Source organism: Brassica napus, chromosome A3 (genome assembly GCF_020379485.1).
Source record: "Brassica napus cultivar Da-Ae chromosome A3, Da-Ae, whole genome shotgun sequence".
In the NCBI taxonomy this organism is placed as follows: Eukaryota; Viridiplantae; Streptophyta; class Magnoliopsida; order Brassicales; family Brassicaceae; genus Brassica; species Brassica napus.
Window position 1 is genome coordinate 37,832,454 of NC_063436.1, and position 20,071 is coordinate 37,852,524.

Genomic DNA, 20,071 nt, shown 5'->3' on the forward strand with positions numbered 1-20,071 from the left:
CTTTCTTTTCATTGGACTTTTTCTTCTTGTCCTTGCTCTTGCTCCAACTTTTACTGTTTTTGGTCGTTTTTGGTTTTGGTGGTTCGACCTCAGTGCGACCGTCGCTGGTGGAGGCGAGCCATGCTTCGTAGAGGTGTCTGCATTCTTTGGTGTCATGACCTCTCATATCATGATACTTGCAGAACTTGTTCTGGTCGTACGAGCTCTTAGAGTTGGCAGGCGCAGGTTTGCGGGGCTGCTGCGCCTTTCTTTCGGTATCGCGTTCTCATACGTTCCACCCTGGTTCACGTACCGCGGCAACTACGCCAGATTGATCGTCTTCGGAGACGGCGTAGACAGGTCCTTTCTTTTGGTAAGGGGCGTGATGTCGTGGCTCCTGGGCGTTTGATGTCTTCAATGCCGTTGGCTTTAGAGCCTGTTGCTTGGCGTTGTAAGCTCACCTATCTTCGTCCATTTTGATAAAGTTCTTTGAGTCGTGCAGAGCGTCTTCGATGGTTATGGTTGGGTTAGTCCCGAGGTAATCGCAAAACTTGGAGTTGATCCAAAGAGCGTTGGTCAAAGCTTCGACGGTAGTGTGATCCGGGGTAGATACCGTTGATAGTACTTGCTTGAATCTTTCCATAAAGTCCTTTAGACTCTCGTTTTGCGATTGTGACAACTTCCATAGGTCGGCCATGGATGTTCCTTGACAGGACCACATGATATAGTTTTTGAGGAAAAAGGCGGACAGGTCGTCGAAGCTATGGATCGAACCTTCTTTCAAATGTGAAAACCAACTTAGGGCCGGTCCGGAAAGGCTCTCGACGAAGAGTTGGCAGAGGCCTGCGTCTTTCTCTTCGTCGGAAAAGTGATTTCGACCCATAGCGATGTTGAAAGCGGTCATGTGATCGGTCGGATCAGAATCTCCCTTATATGGAGGGATACGGAGTTTCTCCGTCTTCTTGATCTTAACTTTCGTTATCCGCTGGGTGAAAGAGTTTCGCCGGGTGGTGGCGAGAACGTGTTCAATCTCTGGGGTGGATGCCTTGACATGATGTATCTTGGAATGGATGTCCCACAGTGAGAGTTGCAGATCGGCGATCTGGCGGCTAGTCAGAGAGTCTGAGCCGTCAGTCGTTTGTGCAACTTCACCGTTCGTAGGGTTTGCTTTGTCTGTTGGTCGTTCGACTCCAAGGTTAGGGTTTTCGGTTGCGAACAACCTTCTTCTTGCCGTTTCAGCTCTGTCGTTTTCACCATCTAGGGTTCCGAGAGCAGCAGCGAGTGCAGCCAGACGGTCGCTCGTAGCTTTGTTGGTTTCTTCTTGTTGAATGAAACGTGCCATGATGGCCTGTAGCATCTCGGGAACAGATTGGTTCGGTGCGACCGGAGCGTCAGGAGCCGGCGTGAAAGAGACCGACGGTCGGTTACCGTCAGCGGGTGTGTCGTCGGACTCATACTGAGTTTGTGAACGTTACTTTGTAAGGCCCCACGGTGGGCGCCAAATGTTGAGTACAAGTTTGGTAGGTTGAACGATAGTGAAATGAACTCGGTTTTTGTGGGTCTTACAAAGACGTTCTATTCACAATATGAGGTAAACAGTCGAGGTTACAAAGAGATTAGGGAAAGAAGGAAAAGGTTGGAGCTTTGTTGAAAGACTCCGACAGAAACACTAAGCAAGGCGATTGATCGTAAACCCTAGATCTTGCCGTCAATCTCTTAGTGTCTATTTGCGGATCCCTTTCTTCTTCCCATTCATTCTCCTTTTATAGGCTCTACATGTCTCTCACTCGTTCGCCCTGGCAGTTTGGGCTTAATTTGATGTTTAATGGGCTTTCCAGCCGAGCGATGGCTTGATGGGCCGATACTGATCCAGTCGGTCATTTGATCGGGAGGCTGAGTCGATCGAGCGATGGCCTGATGGGCCAAGACTGATCCAGTCGATCGCGAGGCCCAGTTGATTAGCTTGGATTCTAACACCGATCGTCATGTTAGATCCTGGTTAGTCTCCTGATAAAGTTGGTCCGAATCTTATTAACCGATGGGCCTTGTGTGAGAATGCTAAATTCCTCTCCTACAAAACCTTGGCTACAATGGTGTTTATGTGAGAAAACAGATAATAAGTGTTATAACTTGCGCTTAGCATATTAATCATTAGATAAAGGGTTGTTACTTTATACCCCTGTTCAAAAACGCGGCCGCCTGGCCGTCTAGGCGTCCGAGTAGGCGGGACTCGGACATCACCCGCCGCGATTTTGGTATAATCGCCCTACAAAATCGGACTCAACTTACTCGGCCCATTAGACCGATTAATCAGCCCATTAACCAACTAAGCGGCTCATTTACCGTTTAATCAGCCCGATTATATAAGGCTTAATAATAAACTGCAAAATATATATCGGGCTTTAGAAGAAATCCGAAGCCCAAATACCTTATTCTTTCCCAAACATGTGAACTCTATTAAGATTTTGAATCTCTTTTCCTCAGCAACCGATGTGGAACTTTTGTAAATCAATGCAAACAATGCGAAAATAATAAATTGCAGGCGGAGAGCTTCGAACACAGGTTATTCGGCCTAAGAACATGTGACATTACCAATGAGAAAAAGCGAAATTTTGTTACTTGTACGCAAATATTAATATATAGACGCGTATACATATATGAATATTCAAAAACTAGTCTAGATTAATTTGTTTTCCACTTGTATGGTATTAACATATGCTAATAATTAATTTTGTTCAACTAATAAATATAAATTTCAATGATAACATACAAAAAAACTATTACATTCTAATATATTTATATTTTATATTTAATTTAAATATTATAATTAAATAAAATAATAATTAAACTAGTCCCCGGGTATATCCCGATTAATCCCCGATTTTTTGGTAACTCGCTAGGTCCGTAATTGCTGCCCGACTAGCGCCTAGCGTAGTTTCGAACAGGGCTTTATACAGTTGTATTTCTGTGATATAATTTTATATGGCTGAAGTTGGTGATTCATTTCCAAGCTCTAACTGATAGGCTTGATGTGCCATTATCTTCAACTTAATTTATTATGTGAGATATTACATTGGTCCTTTATAGTGACGCAGAAAATAACACATGCTAAACTGCTATATTAGAAAAGTCAATATTTGGAAATGGCACAAACTTTAACCACCCGTATGTGTTTCAGTAGTAACTGGAAAGAGGAGAATGAGTTTTCAAATTTAAATTATTTGTTTCTGGAAATATGATTCCTTGGTTTCACTGAGTTATTTCTTCAGAAGGGCATATGTTGCTTCCCCTGTAATGGATGCCGCGTAGTTGGTATTTGAAAACAGAGCCAGATAGAGTGATGTAAAACACTCAAAACACGTTGATCCTTGAATGTCTTCCTTGAGGACTGTCACTCATTGTACTTTTCATAGAGGTTAGCTCACCAAGAACATCTGCAAGATGGGGAACAGCTTTATTATCTATCCGTTACAATGATAAGTATGAGATGATCAGATTATAAGATGATGTACCTGGAAGTTGTGGGTTAGTCTTGTCTAGGCCAAGCAGCGAATCATGATTTGGAAAAAACGCTCTGCCGGAATCGGGTTAACACATTGAAATTGGTTGAATCACTGACCCAAATCATCATAAGAGTCGGAGAGCCTGTAGTTCTGAGTGTGAACATCGAACCTGCCTTGAGACGGTGCTGAAAGCGTCAAGTGGGTGAATATTAACGGTGGCTGGCATGAGGGTGGACTGAAACAATTGTGAAAAAAGCATCATCAACAAACACATCAAAATAGAGCATTTAGAAGATATTAAACAAAAATAAAAACTAAAAGTTTGATACTTATGAATGTGTTCGCCTGAATTGTTCAAAACATTACTCTAAGATGCATAAAATGTTTGATACTTATTTATGAATATTGTCGTTGGAATTTTTCTAAACACTATGATTATGAGAGTTAAGATCGGAGGAGCATGTCCACTCCCATCAAATCGCCACCGCTGTTGACGGCTTCCCAGAATCGCAGGAGCCGCACCTCCACGGTGGAAGAACATCGGCCGGACTTCAAATAACAGTTAAGTTAGCTATAATACTGAAAATAAGGTTTTTGTTTTAGAACTAATTGTGAGGAAGATGAACGCATGGATGAAGGATTACTTATATATAGGTGGGAAAGCACCGCCTTGAACATGGAAAAGTATCATTGAATGTGCTTGATGTGCGTTGATGGAGTTATGAAGTGTCGTAAATGCGATGAATCAATCGTAACGTCTTGGAGGATAGAAACAAAATACAAAACGGCGCAAACAAAGCATAGCACATACTTTTTGGAGGACGATTCGTCTTACTCGACATTCAGAATCGCCATTGTTGGTTCAGCTTGTGATTGATCGAGGAAGACGACGAAACCCTGATTTTGTAGACTCTCTTTCTACTGGGCTTAATACTCAATTTTTTATAACAAAATGATAGCCCAACCCAAAATAAAAATATAACAAACGCCCAAACGATGATTTAATGAAACGCAGCAAATTGTCTCTCATGATACGTGTCGCGCACAGAAGAAGTTATTATCTGACGTAGATGAAGGAGAATGAGAGAATTGTCTACTTTATATTATTAGATATATATATATATATATTTATTTATTTATTGTGAAACACAAATGTCAAACCCTTCATAATCTAATAATTCTTAAAACACATTCTAAAATTTTGTTTAGATTTTTTGAATTATATGAACTAAATATATATGTATAACTGAATATGAAGATGTAATTCGACAAAAGATAAAACCATAGCTAAAAACTATTCAATTTGAACGATTTGGAATTTACTTGTCTTTAAATGTACGTTAAGTTAGTTTTTTTACATACGCATGATTTTTTTATATAGGCTTCATTTTAACTTTATTAATAAGCTATGTATTTTTAGTGTGAAACTATGGTCCTACAATCCAAACTAACATGGGCCAAAATATAAAAAGCTTATTAAATAAACACGTGTGAACATCTTCTACGCTAACTCTAGCAACGACGAAAAGTAACCGTTTCCGATCTGTAAACATCACGATTCCAACTTTGAATCGTGAGTTTCCACAACGATTGCAAACTCTATTTTTAAGAATGGCGTTTCCGGCCGATTCCAGGCGATTCCAAACGCTTCTGTTTCCGTTTCTGCTTCTGCTTCCGGAGTGAGAATCGTGGCTCCATTGGCGATTCCATGCAACGTAGGTGCAAACTTTTTCTGTGATAAAACAGCAATTCAGATCGCTTCAAATCCTGTTTTTTACGAATGTGCCAAGAATACTGAGAATGATTGTATTCAGTCTAGGATGTTGTTCGAGATGGGATCATGACTACTCAACATATTTGTACAGATTTGCAGATTGTTGATATCTTAAGCAAAGGTTTTGGAGCTCCATTTCAGAAGTTAGTATCCAAGTTGTGCATTCAAAATCTTCATGCTCCAATTTTAGAGGGAGTATTGAGCATATGTTTAGAAAATATGAAAATCGTATATTTTCCCATATCCGATTTCCATAAGGATGTTTTCTTATTTTGATACTCATACGGTTTAGGGTTTTACACCGTCATTGTGATTGTATATATCCACGCTTGTAAAGAGAATAAATAAAGTTAATAGAACATGTCCACCTCCACCATCACCGGTGTATTATCCTCCAGTTACACAAAGTCCTCAACCGCCACAACCGACAACCCCAAACCACTCTCTGCAACTACCACCGAAGAGATGAAATGGCGGTCCAAGTAGTAACCACCGAAGACCTCTCATTAAAAACATCACCAAGGAAAACCTATTGGAATAAAATCTTGATGAGAAAAAAAAAGTGGAGACTTCATGGTTAAGAGGATCAGCTGTTGGGTGTGAGATCCATGAGTCCAAGGCAGCGAGAGTGACTAGACTCACTTGTCTTATGTCTTGCAGCCTTAGTGAACACATCAGCAAGCTGATCTTCACTTCGTGTATAGAATGGCAGTATCACTCACTGGATTATCATCTGTCTCACCTTGTGACAATCAACTTTTATGTGCTTTGTCCTCTCATGAAAAACTGAGTTAGATGCAATGTGGATAGCTGCTTGGTTATCACAATGTATGGTCATGGGTGTTGTTGTCTCGATGCCAAAATCCTTCAAGATACCCTTGATCTTTATCAACTCATTTGTCATCTTCAACATGGTTTTATACTTTACCTCAACACTCGAGAAAGATACCACTTTCTGCTTCTTACTTTTCTAAGTAACAAAGTTTCCTCCAATGAAAGTAAAATAGCATGTGTTCGATCATATATCCACTCTATCACATGTTCAATCAACGTCACAGTAGCCAACAACCTCTTAACTCCCATTACATTCCATCAAAATTCCTTGACCAGGACCCATTCAATACTTCAGTATTTTGTCCACTATGTTCCAGTGATGTATCTTTGGATAAAACTTTTTCATTTTATTTTAATACTCATTACTCCACCGCCTCCATTCTAAGATACACTTCTTCCACCAATCCACAGTTTCTCTTATGCGTCTCCTCCCCCACCATCAATCCCATATTACTAAGTTTAAGCAGTGCATTACCTAGTGCTTAACGTCGACAATAGTCACAATGGTCAATTCATTTGGCTTCATGTGTGTTTTGGTGAATGAGAGTCCATCCCCCCCCCCCACACTAAGTTTATCCACTCTATCACATGTTCAATCAACGTCACAGTAGCCAACAACCTCTTAACTCCCATTACATTCCATCAAAATTCCTTGACCAGGACCCATTCAATACTTCAGTATTTTGTCCACTATGTTCCAGTGATGTATCTTTGGATAAAACTTTTTCATTTTATTTTAATACTCATTACTCCACCGCCTCCATTCTAAGATACACTTCTTCCACCAATCCACAGTTTCTCTTATGCGTCTCCTCCCCCACCATCAATCCCATATTACTAAGTTTAAGCAGTGCATTACCTAGTGCTTAACGTCGACACTAGTCACAATGGTCAATTCATTTGGCTTCATGTGTGTTTTGGTGAATGAGAGTCCATCCCACCCCCCCCCCCCCTCGAATATTTGTTCTGTTTATTTTTTTAAAGGCTTACAATTATTCTGTTTATTTTTATTGATTGCATAGAAAATTAAGTATATGCTTTGAGTTATTTTACAACTAAATATTTTCTCCGTGGGCTTAATTCTCTTGCGAATAATTATTATTTTATCTTATTAAATTAAAAACACAGCATAATAAGTTATTATTTATGTTCTTTAACATCAGATTATTTATATATATAAAATATTTTATCTATTAAATATGTTTATTATTGTGTTGAAATTTTAAAAATATTCACACATTAAAAATATTTTATATCTTATTTTATAATTTTATAAGAGAAAATATTATTTTTCGATAATAACACAATATATAAGAATTATCTTACTTTTTAAAATATTTTTTTGGAAATTTATTATATTAAATTATAATCAATTATCTAATATAACAGATAAATTATATATAAAAAGTTCATTAAGAGTAAAGCCAACATAACCAGTCTAACTTTTAACATGAGAGTTCGAATGCAAAAAATCACTTCACAAATATTAGTATAGATTTGATTAAGTTATATAATAAATTATATATAAAAGGTCATTAAGGATAAAGCCGACATTAACCAGTCTAACTTTTAACATGAAAGTTCAAACGGGAAAAATCATTTCGCAAATAATAGTATAGATAGGCTACTTATTTTACGTGTATTTTCTAAATGTTGTAAAATATAAATTACTTTTACAAATGCTTATTCTTGCTTAATGAGTTTTATAATATATGGTCGAAAGAATTGAAAGACTACGAGATAAAACACTATGCTTCAAAATAACATTTTTTCATTAAAACTCTAGAAGATAAAGATCACTAGAGAAGTGAAGAGGAAATTAGATTAAAGCTTCGAACGATATTTTTATTCATGCTCGTTTAATCGAAAGCTAAATAAATTTTCTAGTCTGAAGTCGTATGTAAGATAAAAATGAATGTTATCAGAAGAGCTTTGTCTATATAGTTTTAGACTTAAGAAAATGTTGAATCTGATAAATCATTGCCAATTTTTGCGGATGTCGAAGGTGTAGTTGATCTCCAAATAGCACTTATTATCATCATCAATGAACTGAAATGTAAAATAAACTAATTAAGTAACTTAAAAACTTATTCACTAACAAAGCAAAACATAGTTGTATTTGAAGAGGGCCTCATGATCGATACTCATCAACGTTAGTAAAAGATAATAATTAAATTTTATTACGTTGACAAAAACCTATAAAAATTTAACTGCCTGCTCAAATATGAAACGATATACCTTTGTCCTTGCGGAATAGGATCCTCTAGCAAATATACCAGACGGCGTGGTTTCTTCAGGCATCACATGTTGGTAAGGCTCAGCCTGGGGACTAAATGTCCCAAGCATTGCTTTCGTACTATCCACTGCCCCAACAAGAAAAACACCAACTATTAATAGATAATTTCTTGGAGAATATATCTTACACAAAAATTTAAAATTACCCTTGACACCGGTTTTCCAAACGGTATTGTTATAGCGAAGTCCAGAAACAATATTGTTGGTAACACGAAAGTTGAAGACAAGGGTGTACTTAGATCCTTCCTTTATGGTGAACCAAGGACCTTTCGGGTTCGGCACACCATCATCAGGTATCGTCAATACCATCTCATCTCTGTCTGGAGACCTAACTGTCAAGTGTAGTATCTTTACTACAGGATCCGATGTCTCTGCATTTCGTAGATCGTAAGTGTGTTGGATATAACAATTTAAGTGTTTTTCTTCCAAAACATCATTTAGCATATAGCATTAGGACAGCTTAAATTCAATAGTTATGGACTTTATGCCCGTATTAATATTAACCGAGAGACTAGGGTAAGTAAAAATGTCATTTGATTTAACTAACATGCATGAATCGTCCCTCCCGTACATGATATCCTTCTAAAGATTACAGTCTAATTAAATCATAAGATGTAAACGAGATTGTGGTTTTGGTTTACCTCCAACGTCTTCAAGATCCACCACGCCGATAAGTTGCTCCTTCCATCTTCTCAAGCTTTCATCATCCTATCAAAATTTTCGACGGAAATATAAATTATTTTTAAAAGTTCGATTAATATAATAGTAAGATTAATAACATATAACCAAGCTAATCCCACCATTATATATAACCTTGTATAGTTTAGATCTTCTCATAACAGTAAGTTAAAAAAATATAAAGACCTTGTCTTTCTCAAGCTGTTCTTTGAGAGCGATCATGGGACCGAGTTCGGGCTTCCTGTCTTCGTCGTCATCATCATCATCTTCGGTCGGAGACAAAGAGCTCTCACTGTTCATTCTGCTTAGCCTATTTTCTCTGTCTGATGTTTCTCCTGATGCTTCTCCTCCCTTCTTCTCATCTTCCAAACCCATTATTGATTCTTCCAAGCAAAACTTAAGAAACAAACAAAAACCAAAGTCTCTTGGTTAATCTAATATGATTTTAGTTAAAATCAACCTTTGGATTCGAGCAAAACTCAAAGATGGCAACAGAAAGAGGGAGAGAGAGAAAGTGAGAGTGTTTTTTTTGAGAAATGATTATATTTGGAGTTGAAGAAATGGTCATGCGGTGATCCTATTATTCTGTTAATCTAACTCTCAAAAAAGTCAAAATTTGCTAAATATGTACGAGTTTTAAAATGCGCGTATAGTTGTATTGTTTATACGTTTTGGCGACAGTCTATAGGAGTGTCAAATGATCAGCGTATCCATGAGTGATCAGCGTTTAAAATATAACTAGATCCAGATCCATGCGCGGATAATATTTGTACTAATTTTAATAATTATTATTGAGATAAGATTATATTTTTATTTTGTATAACTTCTTTTTTTTTAAATAATTTACTTTTGTTTTGGACGTAACGTTTGTATTTTAGTTTGTTATTTGTTGACAAAAAAAGTTTGTTTTTTGAAACACAATTTGGAAGAGATAGACATTTATGTAAATTTTGATATATTCAAACTTTGAAAACTATTGGCACATATAAGAATAATAGATACTCGTTTGGGAAGCATATATTTGCAAAATAGTTACACTTATTGTCTATGGAATTGGCCCATTAGTTAAAACAAAGAATCTACTTTGATCAAAAAGAAAATCTTGAAGATAAGAAGGAATTAAGTTGTTAGAGGTTATCTTGTTTGCACGGTACTTTAGTTAAGATTAGATTTATATATTGTTAATGAGGTTAGAATATTCTATTCTATTTGATTAGATTTTGATAATTAAAAGAAATTAAAATAATTGGTATTACAATACCGATATAAACTGCAGTATTCCTTTATAATATATGGCTTAAATAGATTAAAAAAAGAAAACATATGTAATGACAATTATGTTTTGAATCTATACTATTATTTATGAAGTGATTTAGCTTATTTGTCATGATTTCCATGATTTTAGTTAATTTTGCTTATTTGTCATGTTTTAATTAGGTTTAAGCTGAGTCATTAATTTATTAATAGTTTTTAGTTGACTCCATAATTAATTAATTTAAATACTATAACTATAAAATATGTAATAAGATAAATAATTATTTTGATTTTGCTTATTTGTCATGTTTTCCATGGTTTTAGTCAATTTTGCTTATTTGTCATGTTTTTATTAGGTTTTAGTTTAGTCATTGATTTATTAATAATTTTTAGCTGAATCACTAATTTATTAATTTAAAACATATTCGTAATTAATTTTATAAAATTAAAAACGAATTTTGATTTAATAATATTTAAATCTATGTGTTATATTAAAATTCATATTTTCTTATTTTTCATATTTAATTAGGTTTTAAGCTTTTATACAGGTCATTGATTTATTATTAGTTTTTAAATGAGTATTTATTAATTTTCACAAAACCTGTAATGAATTTTATATATAATGAAATAAGAATTTTATTTTAATAATATGAAATTTATATGTTATATTAAATAATTAAATTATAAACTAATATAATAAAATTGGGAAAATATATTTAAAAATTAAGAGAATTCTTATATATATTGTATTACTATCTGAAAATAATATTTTCTATTATAAAGTTAAAAATTTAAGATAAAAAAAATTATAATTAAATATTAGTCAAACAAAAATATTTATATAAAGATATTTTCTAAACTATTTCTAATATATAAATGTTCTAAAAATTTTAACACAATAATAAGTACATAGTTTGATGAACGTTTTTTTTTACATATATAAATAATTTGATGTTTGATTTAACTATTTAAAATCATAAATAATAACTTAACTTGTGACTGAATTCAAAACAAATTATTTTGCTTTTACTTTAAACCAGTTTAAGTTTAATCCGTAAAACACTATAGTTTCAGCTGGTGACCACTAGACGAATGAAAAAAATGAAGAAAATATAAAATAAAAAATAAAATTTCATTCGAGGAATTGAAAAAAAAAATATGAATTTTTGTTCAATTTGTTCCTTATCAAAATTGCATAGGGAATTTTTTTTCTTATAAATTCATTCCTCCATGGAGAATTTAGAAGAAAAAAGTGGGATCTACCTTTCAATAATTTGACTAAAATTTCAATATAACTGGTATAAATTTTGAAGAACAAAGAATTCACCATAATTTTTTTCCTTCAACATGTTCACCAATTAGAGTTTTGTTATGCTGATTTTTGAATTAATAACACATAAACTAATAAGTATTCGTAAGATGATTGTGCCCGCATGTGCGGACAAAAGACCTAGTTATAAATATATAAGACTGAAGCTTATATGCGACTTATTTTCATATTAATAACTATAAATTGGTGGTAATCTTTGTATGGGTCAAGCTGAACCAAATATGAAACACTTTGATTTTTTATGTGCGCAGGTATTGATCTGAGAATAAGCAGAAAAGACCATGTTTTGCTTCTAATAGTAAATCAGTGTTATTGTATTACTCTTCTATCATAACATGGTCTTGTATATGTAGATTGGAATATAAGCAAAGATGATCGATTATTTGTGGTGACATGGAGTCAAATCAGAGTTAGTGTATTATTATTCTAATAGTCAATAACACATCGGTTTTGTTAGATTAATTTCCGATGGTTATGGTAAATAAGGTTTTGCTTTACTTTAAGTGATCCGGTCTCATTATGTACGTAGCGTGTAAATATATAATGTGTAACAAACTTGTGCATCTCGTAATATATTAAGCGTGGTACTAAAAATGAAAAGTCCAAATTTTAAAAACAACCTTTTATGGTAGATAAAAAAATAAGACTCTAAATTAATAGAGTAGACTAAACCTCCGCTCGAGTGTTTGTTTTTTATTATATATATATATATATATATATATTTTTTTTTTTACAGCAAAATAAATTTACAGACTCATATAGACTCTGTAAACCAATGTGGTAACTCCGTATCCATGTGTACGACGAAAGACGGTTGTGTCTGAGCACTACGTGCCAAGCGATCCGCCTTTATGTTTTCCGTCCTTGGAACATGAACGATCTTTGAGTTGGTAAAGCTTCTTCTCAAAAACTTAATGTCATCCAGGTAGCTTTCAAATGCCGGCCATTCTTCTGGTTCCGAAACCATCTTCACTAATTGAGAAAAATCCGTTGCAAACGTGACCCAGTACTGTCGTAAGTTCTTCATACACTCCGTTGCCCAAATTAGAGCCTCCAACTCCGCATGAAGAGATGAGAGACTCGCCCTTACATTCCTTGCCCCTAACAAACCCTCAAACCCCGTAAGCGTGCTGAACCAGCCTTGTCCTGAGAAATAATCCTTATCTTTCCAAGATCCGTCAATGAAACACCATCTTCCTGTAGTCTGTGAGTTAACTCTGAACTGCGCTTCAGGGGCCATCCTAGAATCATTAAAAATTTGTGCCTCCGCCCTAAATGTTGATTCCAATTCAGCTAAGTTATCATTTCTCTCGGGTCAACATCAATATTACTAAAAACTTTATTATTCCGACCCTTCCAAATGTACCATAGAATCCATGCAAACTAATGATCCTTCATTTTTGGATTAACTCTCCAAAACAGATGATCTATATTAGCAAATATCGAGCCCAAAAGGAAAATATTTGGGTTCGATGGAATCTTAGATAGTGCCCACACTTGCCGTGCCGGAGGACATTCAAAATATACATGATTTATTGATTCCTCTGGATCATCACACCTTGTATTCCACGTGATTTTAAATTTTTGGTCACTGATGTACAACCTGTCAATAACTGCCATAGAAAATGCCTTAACTTTGGAGGGCACTTCACTTTCCAGCAGAATGCCTTAAGAATATCCACGTTGAGTCCATAAAATTCTGGTTGTTTCTCCTTATCAGGATATATCCTTTCAATTTGATACCCTGATTGTACCGTGTATCTTCCTTTTTTAGTGAAATGACATCTATTCCTATCATCCAACAGATTTCTACTCAGAGGAAGACTTTCAATCGTTTTTGCATCATTGGGTTCCACCAAAGTCCTAATTCCCTGTAAATTCCATGTTCGGGATTCCTGATGAAAGAGGGAATCCACTGTGAGGTCCAGGTAGCTATAGTGAAAATTTTTGTTTGCTGGTCTCGGGCGGTGGATGGGAGCCATGGGTCATTCCATACTGAGATAGATGACCATGTTCCAACCCTTTTAATTAGTCCTTTACAAACCAGAGATCTAGCAGAGATAATACTCCACCAGCCATACGATGGGGAATATGAGCGAATCAGTTCGAGGGGTGAAGCATTCCTATAGTACCGTCCTTTGAAGATTCGCGAGAAAAGAGAATTTGGCTTCTCAATCAGCCTCCACAGCTGCTTTCCCAACATTGTTGTATTAAAATCCGTCAAATCCTTGAAACCTAGCCCACTATTATCCTTATGGACACATAATTTATCCCATGATTTCCAATGCATATCTCTTGTACTTCCTCCTGGGCTCCACCAAAACTGAGCTACTGTACTCGTTAATTTCTTCCCTATAGCTTTCGGTAGTCGGTACACCGACATCATGGTAATTATATATATTTTGTATAAGTGATAATATATATTTTCAAAATTTATAACATATATTAAATAATGATTAATATGACATTTCTTAACACAATAAATTTATAGTTTATATTGCATGATTTTATTTTGTATTGTAAATCGTTAACTATATCATCCACATTTTTAAAATATGACATGTGCATGCGGATATGATTTTATTTTTTATATGGATTAAAATTTGATGATAATGTATGATAAAAAAATTATGTACTATTTAAAATTTAGTGCTATGCATTTTATACTCTTTTTTAAAACATGTATTGTATACTGTTAAATATTTATCATATTGAATTTATATTAATGATCCGCAAAATTACGCTAGTATTTGTTTTCAGTTTTAAATTTTCGTTTGTACTAAATTTATGATATTAGTATTTTGTCAAAAATTTATCATATAAAATTTATGTTTTACGGTTGTTAATTTGACAAAAAATAGTAAATTCTAAAAGTTAGGCTCAATTAGGTTTTTAGTTGCATTAAAGTATAGTTGAGTAATTGTTTTAGTTAGTTGTCAATTTATTAAATAAATAAAGAAAATAGAAAAAGACAAAGAATCCTAAAAAGTAGGTTAATTAATAATTTTAATGGCATGTCATTGTAGATAAGTTGAAAAATTAAGGGGTACTTTATTTTTGTATTTTTCTTTTAATAATATAGATGAGTCGGTTAGGGACGAACCCCATATGAAAAGTGGATTAAATGGGTTAAACTCAATTTTTTGGGGAATAATATAGGCATGGCCGGGTGGTCAGCAGGTGAAACCAATAGCATATGTGTTTCAAAGTTTGGTCTCGGGTTTTACCTAGTGAGTTGAAAGTTTTTTCTATTTTTGTTTAAGTGTTTCTATGTTTCTAAATATGACTTGAAATTGCTGTATGGTGAAAGTTTTGTCTATGTTTTAAGTTTTATTTTCGTTGTTTGGTTGCGACTTGAAAGTTTTTTCTATGTTTGTTTCTAATATGAGTATATGACTTGTTCTTGCCGTGAGTTTCGGTTCAGTTTAAATGTTTTATTTCGTTGTTTGGTTATCAATTTTGGTTCAATCTAACTTATTTATTTTTTAAATATGAAATCACTCTCACCCGTACATCTTATTATTTTATTATATAAAGGAAAGTTTGCTTTCTCCTTAGATTAGGAGCAATGAGATAGTTGAATAATAAATTTAACGCGTTGAACTCCACAATGGAGTAGTTGAATTTTCAAAAAATCAGACGTGGATTAATTGGAATTGAATCAGTTCAACTAGTTGAATACATTGATTATGGGACCCACAAATACACATGTCGAAATTTAAGAGGAAAAAAGGAAAAGAGTGATCACATGTCTAAAACCTTATTTTGTAAAAAGAACTACTCTCATCCTATTGGCTATTCTAAATTTTGGAGATTTTTTTCTCCCCAAATCATTGTTACTCAATTATTTTGTAATAAGAATTTTTTTTTAAAATTAAAGGGATCATTATTGTGATCCATTTAACTAAAAAAAGGAAGTTTAAACATAAAAAAAGGAAATGTGCTTGGAGACTAATAGAAAATTTATCTGAAATCGACGTTTTTTTTTCTTTCTCTTAAATTAAAGAGAATTTGGCTTCTCAATCAGCCTCTACAGCTGCTTTCTCAACATTGCTGTATTAAAATCCGTCAAATCCTTGAAACCTAGCCCACTATTATCCTTATGGACACATAATTTATACCATGATTTCCAATGCATATCCCTTGTACTTCCTCCTGGTCTCCACCAAAACTGAGCTACTGTACTCGTTAATTTCTTCCCTATAGCTTTCGGTAGTCGGTACACCGACATGATGGTAATCATATATATTTTGTATAAGTGATAATATATATTTTCAAAATTTATAACATATATTAAATAATGATTAATATGACATTTCTTAACACAATAAATTTATAGTTTATATTGGATGATTTTATTTTGTATTGTAAATCGTTAACTATATCATCCACATTTTTAAAATATGACATGTGCATGCGGATATGATTTTATTTTTTATATGGATTAAAATTTGATGATAATGTATGATAAAAAAAATTATGTACTATTTAAAATTTAGTGCTATGCATTTTATACTCTTTTTTTAAAACATGTATTGTATACTGTTAAATATTTATCATATTGAATTTATATTAATGATCCGGGAAATTACGCTAGTATTTGTTTTCAGTTTTAAATTTTCGTTTGTACTAAATTTATGATATTAGTATTTTGTTGAAAATTTATCATATAAAATTTATGTTTTACGGTTGTTAATTTGACAAAAAATAGTAAATTCTAAAAGTTAGGCTCAATTAGGTTTTTAGTTGCATTAAAGTATAGTTGAGTAATTGTTTTAGTTAGTAATCAATTTATTAAATAAATAAAGAAAATAGAAAAAGATAAAGAATCCTAAAAAGTAGGTTAATTAATAATTTTAATGGCATGTCATTGTAGATAAGTTGAAAAATTAAGGGGTACTTTATTTTTGTATTTTTCTTTTAATAATATAGATGAGTCGGTTAGGGACGAACCCCATATGCAAATTGGATTAAATGGGTTAAACTCAATTTTTTGGGGAATAATATAGGCATGGCCGGGTGGTCAGCAGGTGAAACCAATCGCATATGTGTTTCAAAGTTTGGTCTCGGGTTTTACCTAGTGAGTTGAAAGTTTTTTCTATTTTTGTTTAAGTGTTTCTATGTTTCTAAATATGACTTGAAATTGCTGTATGGTGAAATTTTTGTCTATGTTTTAAGTTTTATTTTCGTTGTTTGGTTGCGACTTGAAAGTTTTTTCTATGTTTGTTTCTAATATGAGTATATGACTTGTTCTTGCCGTGAGTTTCGGTTCAGTTTAAATGTTTTATTTCGTTGTTTGGTTATCAATTTTGGTTCAATTTAACTTATTTATTTTTTAAATATGAAATCACTCTCACCCGTACATCTTATTATTTTATTATATAAAGGAAAGTTTGCTTTCTCCTTAGATTAGGAGCAATGAGATAGGTGAATAATAAATTTAACGCGTTGAACTCCACAATGGAGTAGTTGAATTTTCAAAAAATCAGACGTGGATGAATTGGAGTTGAATCAGTTCAACTAGTTGAATACATTGATTATGGGACCCACAAATACACATGTCGAAATTTAAGAGGAAAAAAAGGAAAAGAGTGATCACATGTCTAAAACCTTATTTTGTAAAAAGAACTACTCTCATCCTATTGGCTATTCTAAATTTTGGAGATTTTTTTCTCCCCAAATCATTGTAACTCAATTATTTTGTAATAAGAATTTTTTTTTTAAATTAAAGGGATCATTATTGTAATTCATTTAACTAAAAAAGGAAGTTTACACACAAAAAAAAGGAAATGTGCTTGGAGACTAATAGAAAATTTATCTGAAATTGACTTTTTTTTTTCTTTATCTAAATGAAACAAACCTAGACTCTATTTATAGACCATAAAAAATTATGAATTTTGATATAAATTTTAATTTAAATGGGTGTTGAATAAGTATGTGGAAGAGAGAAGATGATGTGAAGTGTTAAAAAGAGAAAAAAGGGTGTTGAATAATTTTATGATTGTAGATAGTCTTAGAGAGACACCTAGGATGCCAGGTCAGAAATTCGAATACTATCGTTGCGACACGTGTCTCACCATCCCAAAAACGCAGAACTTCATTAATTTGGGATCTCAATTAGGGTCTTTACGTTTCCTAACAGTTCATCATCTTCATAGGCCGCCATAACGATCATAGTTCAGAACACGCCTCTTACCATACGAAAGCGTAAGGTCTATGCTTTCATTCAATTTGTGGCATATACGTTCTCATTGACTCCATCAAACCACGACTCCACTAACTCGGCATTCAAGAAGATCATTGTCTTCCTCAGTTTATGAGGGAAATGGTTGCTTGCCGATTGTTCAAGCGTTGGACAAGTGATTTTGTATTCCTCAGTTTCTAACTTTTAAGCATAGAGAAACTTTTAGGACTGACGGATTATCGTTCGGATCCGAGACGAGTGATTGGATCTGAGTGATTGGATCTCAATAGACGAAGATTCACAGTCCGGATCCTATAACGCTGCTGCAGTGAAATGATTCAAGGCTTAGTTAAGAAGCAAAGAGATCTGTATATGGTATAAAAATCGGGAATCGATTCAAGTGATGTGGATAAGAATAACCATATCTGCTTCTTAAAAGATGGACATGTCAGTTCAACAGTGGTTCAAGGGTCCGGTGTGCCAGTTAAAATTTCTCCGACACTGTTCCGTCTCTTCTTTCCTTCGACATCTCCATTGATGGTTCCGACTATGTGCTTTCTCTTCTTACGATAGATTCTCAGGTACGGGTCAGATATAGCTTTGGAGATGGTGACTCATGTTTTATCTCCCTAATGAAGTTTCATTCTCGCTCTCTGTGTAAGTTATGCAGCTGTGCAGCCCGACTTTTTTTTTTTTTTTGTCATCAGCATAAACAGACTCATACAGACTCTGTGAACCAAACTGGGAGATGTCTATCCATGTGAACGACGAAAGACGGCTGCTTCCTGACACTACGTGCTAGGCTATCCGCCTTTGTATTTTGCGTTCTTGGCACATGGACAATCTCTGATCGGGAAAAACTTTCTTTCAGGACTTTAACATCATCTAAATAACTTGCAAAAGCTGGCCATTCTTCTGGTTCCGAAACCATCTTCACCAATTGAGAACAATCCGTTGCAAATGTAACCTGAAATTGTCGTAAGTTCCTCATACACTCTATTGCCCAAAGTCTTGCAAATGCAGCCCGACTTTTTAAAATGTGGAATTTATTTTGTCTTCTTCCTGAGCATGACTGTATGTTGTATGGTGCGTATCTTCATGTTATAAAAATTGAGAGAAAGTCTTCATTTTTTTTCTGTTAATGTGGACTCAAACTATTTACCCCAGTAAACATAACAATATGTATTTTATCTAGGAGTACACTACCCTCCAAAACTTCACTTGGATGTTCACATGGCAGACATAATAAGCACTGGTGTGTCTCACCCTTCCACCACGTCGTTATAAACTCGACTTTGAAGTCCTGTGTTCACAAAAGAAGTCTCATTTGGGTCTGCAGTCCTTTTTAACAAGTGCTCGAGGGTGTATGATGAGATGTTAGTACCTAGGCTTGCTGTTTGTTTAGTTTTTTTCGGGTTCTTTTAGCCATTGCAAGGTTTGAGATTGATATTAGTTTTAATTAGATAAGATTTTGTACAATGTAGCTGGTAAATACAGAGTATGCATTCAGGGCCGGCTCAGTGGGGGGACAACCGGTGCGACCGCCCCGGGCCCAAGCCTGTGTCCCCCCGTATAATAATAATTAAGGGACCCGATTTTCTTATAAATCTATATTTTTATATATATAAAAATTATAAATATAATAAATAAAATTGAAAAGGGTCCGAAATTATTTGATTTATATATAGTTTTATTTTCATTGCAAATATATACAAAATATTACATATTAAATTTTAAATATATTTTAAATATTATTTGTATACAAATTTTAGAAGGTAAATTTTTTTTTTTTGCCCTAGGGCCCCTAAGAATGTTGAGCCGGCCCTGTATGCATTGCATATTACAGAATCATATGATGATTTCGAGACTGAATCATTCTTGCACGAAGCCATCAATGTTGCTGCAAAACATTGTGTTCTTGAGTGAATTTTTATGAGACAAGTGAGACATTTTCTGTTCCTCTTTGGTTGAATTATCATACCTCCTAATGGAGTGAGGGTTGCTATGGAAATGCAAGCTGAAGCTAAAGTAAAAATAGAGCCCATAAGGTAAAATTGCATTGCTTAACTTTGAAAATTTTATGTTTTCTGATTAAACAGTTTGCTTGGTGCAGCGCAAGAATATAGAACAGAACCTGCTTATTATGTGTATCAAAATCTGTTTAACTAATTTGAATAAGGAAGCCCAAGCGCATTTCAACATAGTTGATAGTAAGAAAAGTTGTTTTTTTTGTTATGTTC

The 20,071-nt window shown here is 34.0% G+C and overlaps 2 protein-coding genes across 6 annotated transcripts; both read right to left on the minus strand.

Annotated features, from left to right (window-relative positions):
• Nucleotides 1–428: 428 nt before the first annotated feature.
• On the minus strand, nucleotides 429–6,116 carry LOC106409471. 4 transcript variants are annotated; one of them, XM_048777263.1, is made up of 3 exons: nucleotides 4,294–6,116; nucleotides 3,492–3,717; nucleotides 429–3,413 (listed from the first exon to the last, which is right to left on the minus strand). In XM_048777263.1, the coding sequence occupies exon 3, from the start codon at nucleotides 1,334–1,336 to the stop codon at nucleotides 437–439; it is 900 nt and encodes a 299-aa protein (XP_048633220.1). In that variant the 5' UTR covers nucleotides 1,337–3,413; nucleotides 3,492–3,717; nucleotides 4,294–6,116; the 3' UTR covers nucleotides 429–436. The 4 variants fall into 4 exon arrangements, with proteins under 4 accessions (XP_048633220.1, XP_048633219.1, XP_048633218.1 ...); XM_048777262.1 differs by having other exon boundaries at nucleotides 3,492–4,031; nucleotides 4,127–6,110; XM_048777261.1 differs by having other exon boundaries at nucleotides 4,127–6,107.
• Nucleotides 6,117–7,895: 1,779 nt separating this feature from the next.
• LOC106395781 (rho GDP-dissociation inhibitor 1) lies at nucleotides 7,896–10,266 on the minus strand. Of its 2 annotated transcripts, XM_013836143.3 has the most exons (5): nucleotides 9,250–10,225; nucleotides 9,027–9,093; nucleotides 8,532–8,756; nucleotides 8,329–8,453; nucleotides 7,896–8,139 (listed from the first exon to the last, which is right to left on the minus strand). In XM_013836143.3, the coding sequence occupies exons 1-5, from the start codon at nucleotides 9,436–9,438 to the stop codon at nucleotides 8,068–8,070; spliced, it is 678 nt and encodes a 225-aa protein (XP_013691597.2). In that variant the 5' UTR covers nucleotides 9,439–10,225; the 3' UTR covers nucleotides 7,896–8,067. The 2 variants fall into 2 exon arrangements, with proteins under 2 accessions (XP_013691597.2, XP_048633160.1); XM_048777203.1 differs by having other exon boundaries at nucleotides 8,329–8,756; nucleotides 9,250–10,266.
• Between the last annotated feature and the right edge of the window lie 9,805 nt (nucleotides 10,267–20,071).

Bases quoted from the DNA above. Each gene is read 5' to 3' on its own strand.
- LOC106395781 (XM_048777203.1), bottom strand. From the start codon at position 9,438: ATGGGTTTGGAAGATGAGAAGAAGGGAGGAGAAGCATCAGGAGAAACA. The intron at 9,094-9,249 runs GTCTTTATATTT...AAATTTTGATAG, and splicing joins AACAGCTTGAGAAAGACAAG to GATGATGAAAGCTTGAGAAG. The intron at 8,757-9,026 runs GTAAACCAAAAC...TACGAAATGCAG, and splicing joins GGATCTTGAAGACGTTGGAG to AGACATCGGATCCTGTAGTA.
- LOC106409471 (XM_048777263.1), bottom strand. From the start codon at position 1,336: ATGCTACAGGCCATCATGGCACGTTTCATTCAACAAGAAGAAACCAAC.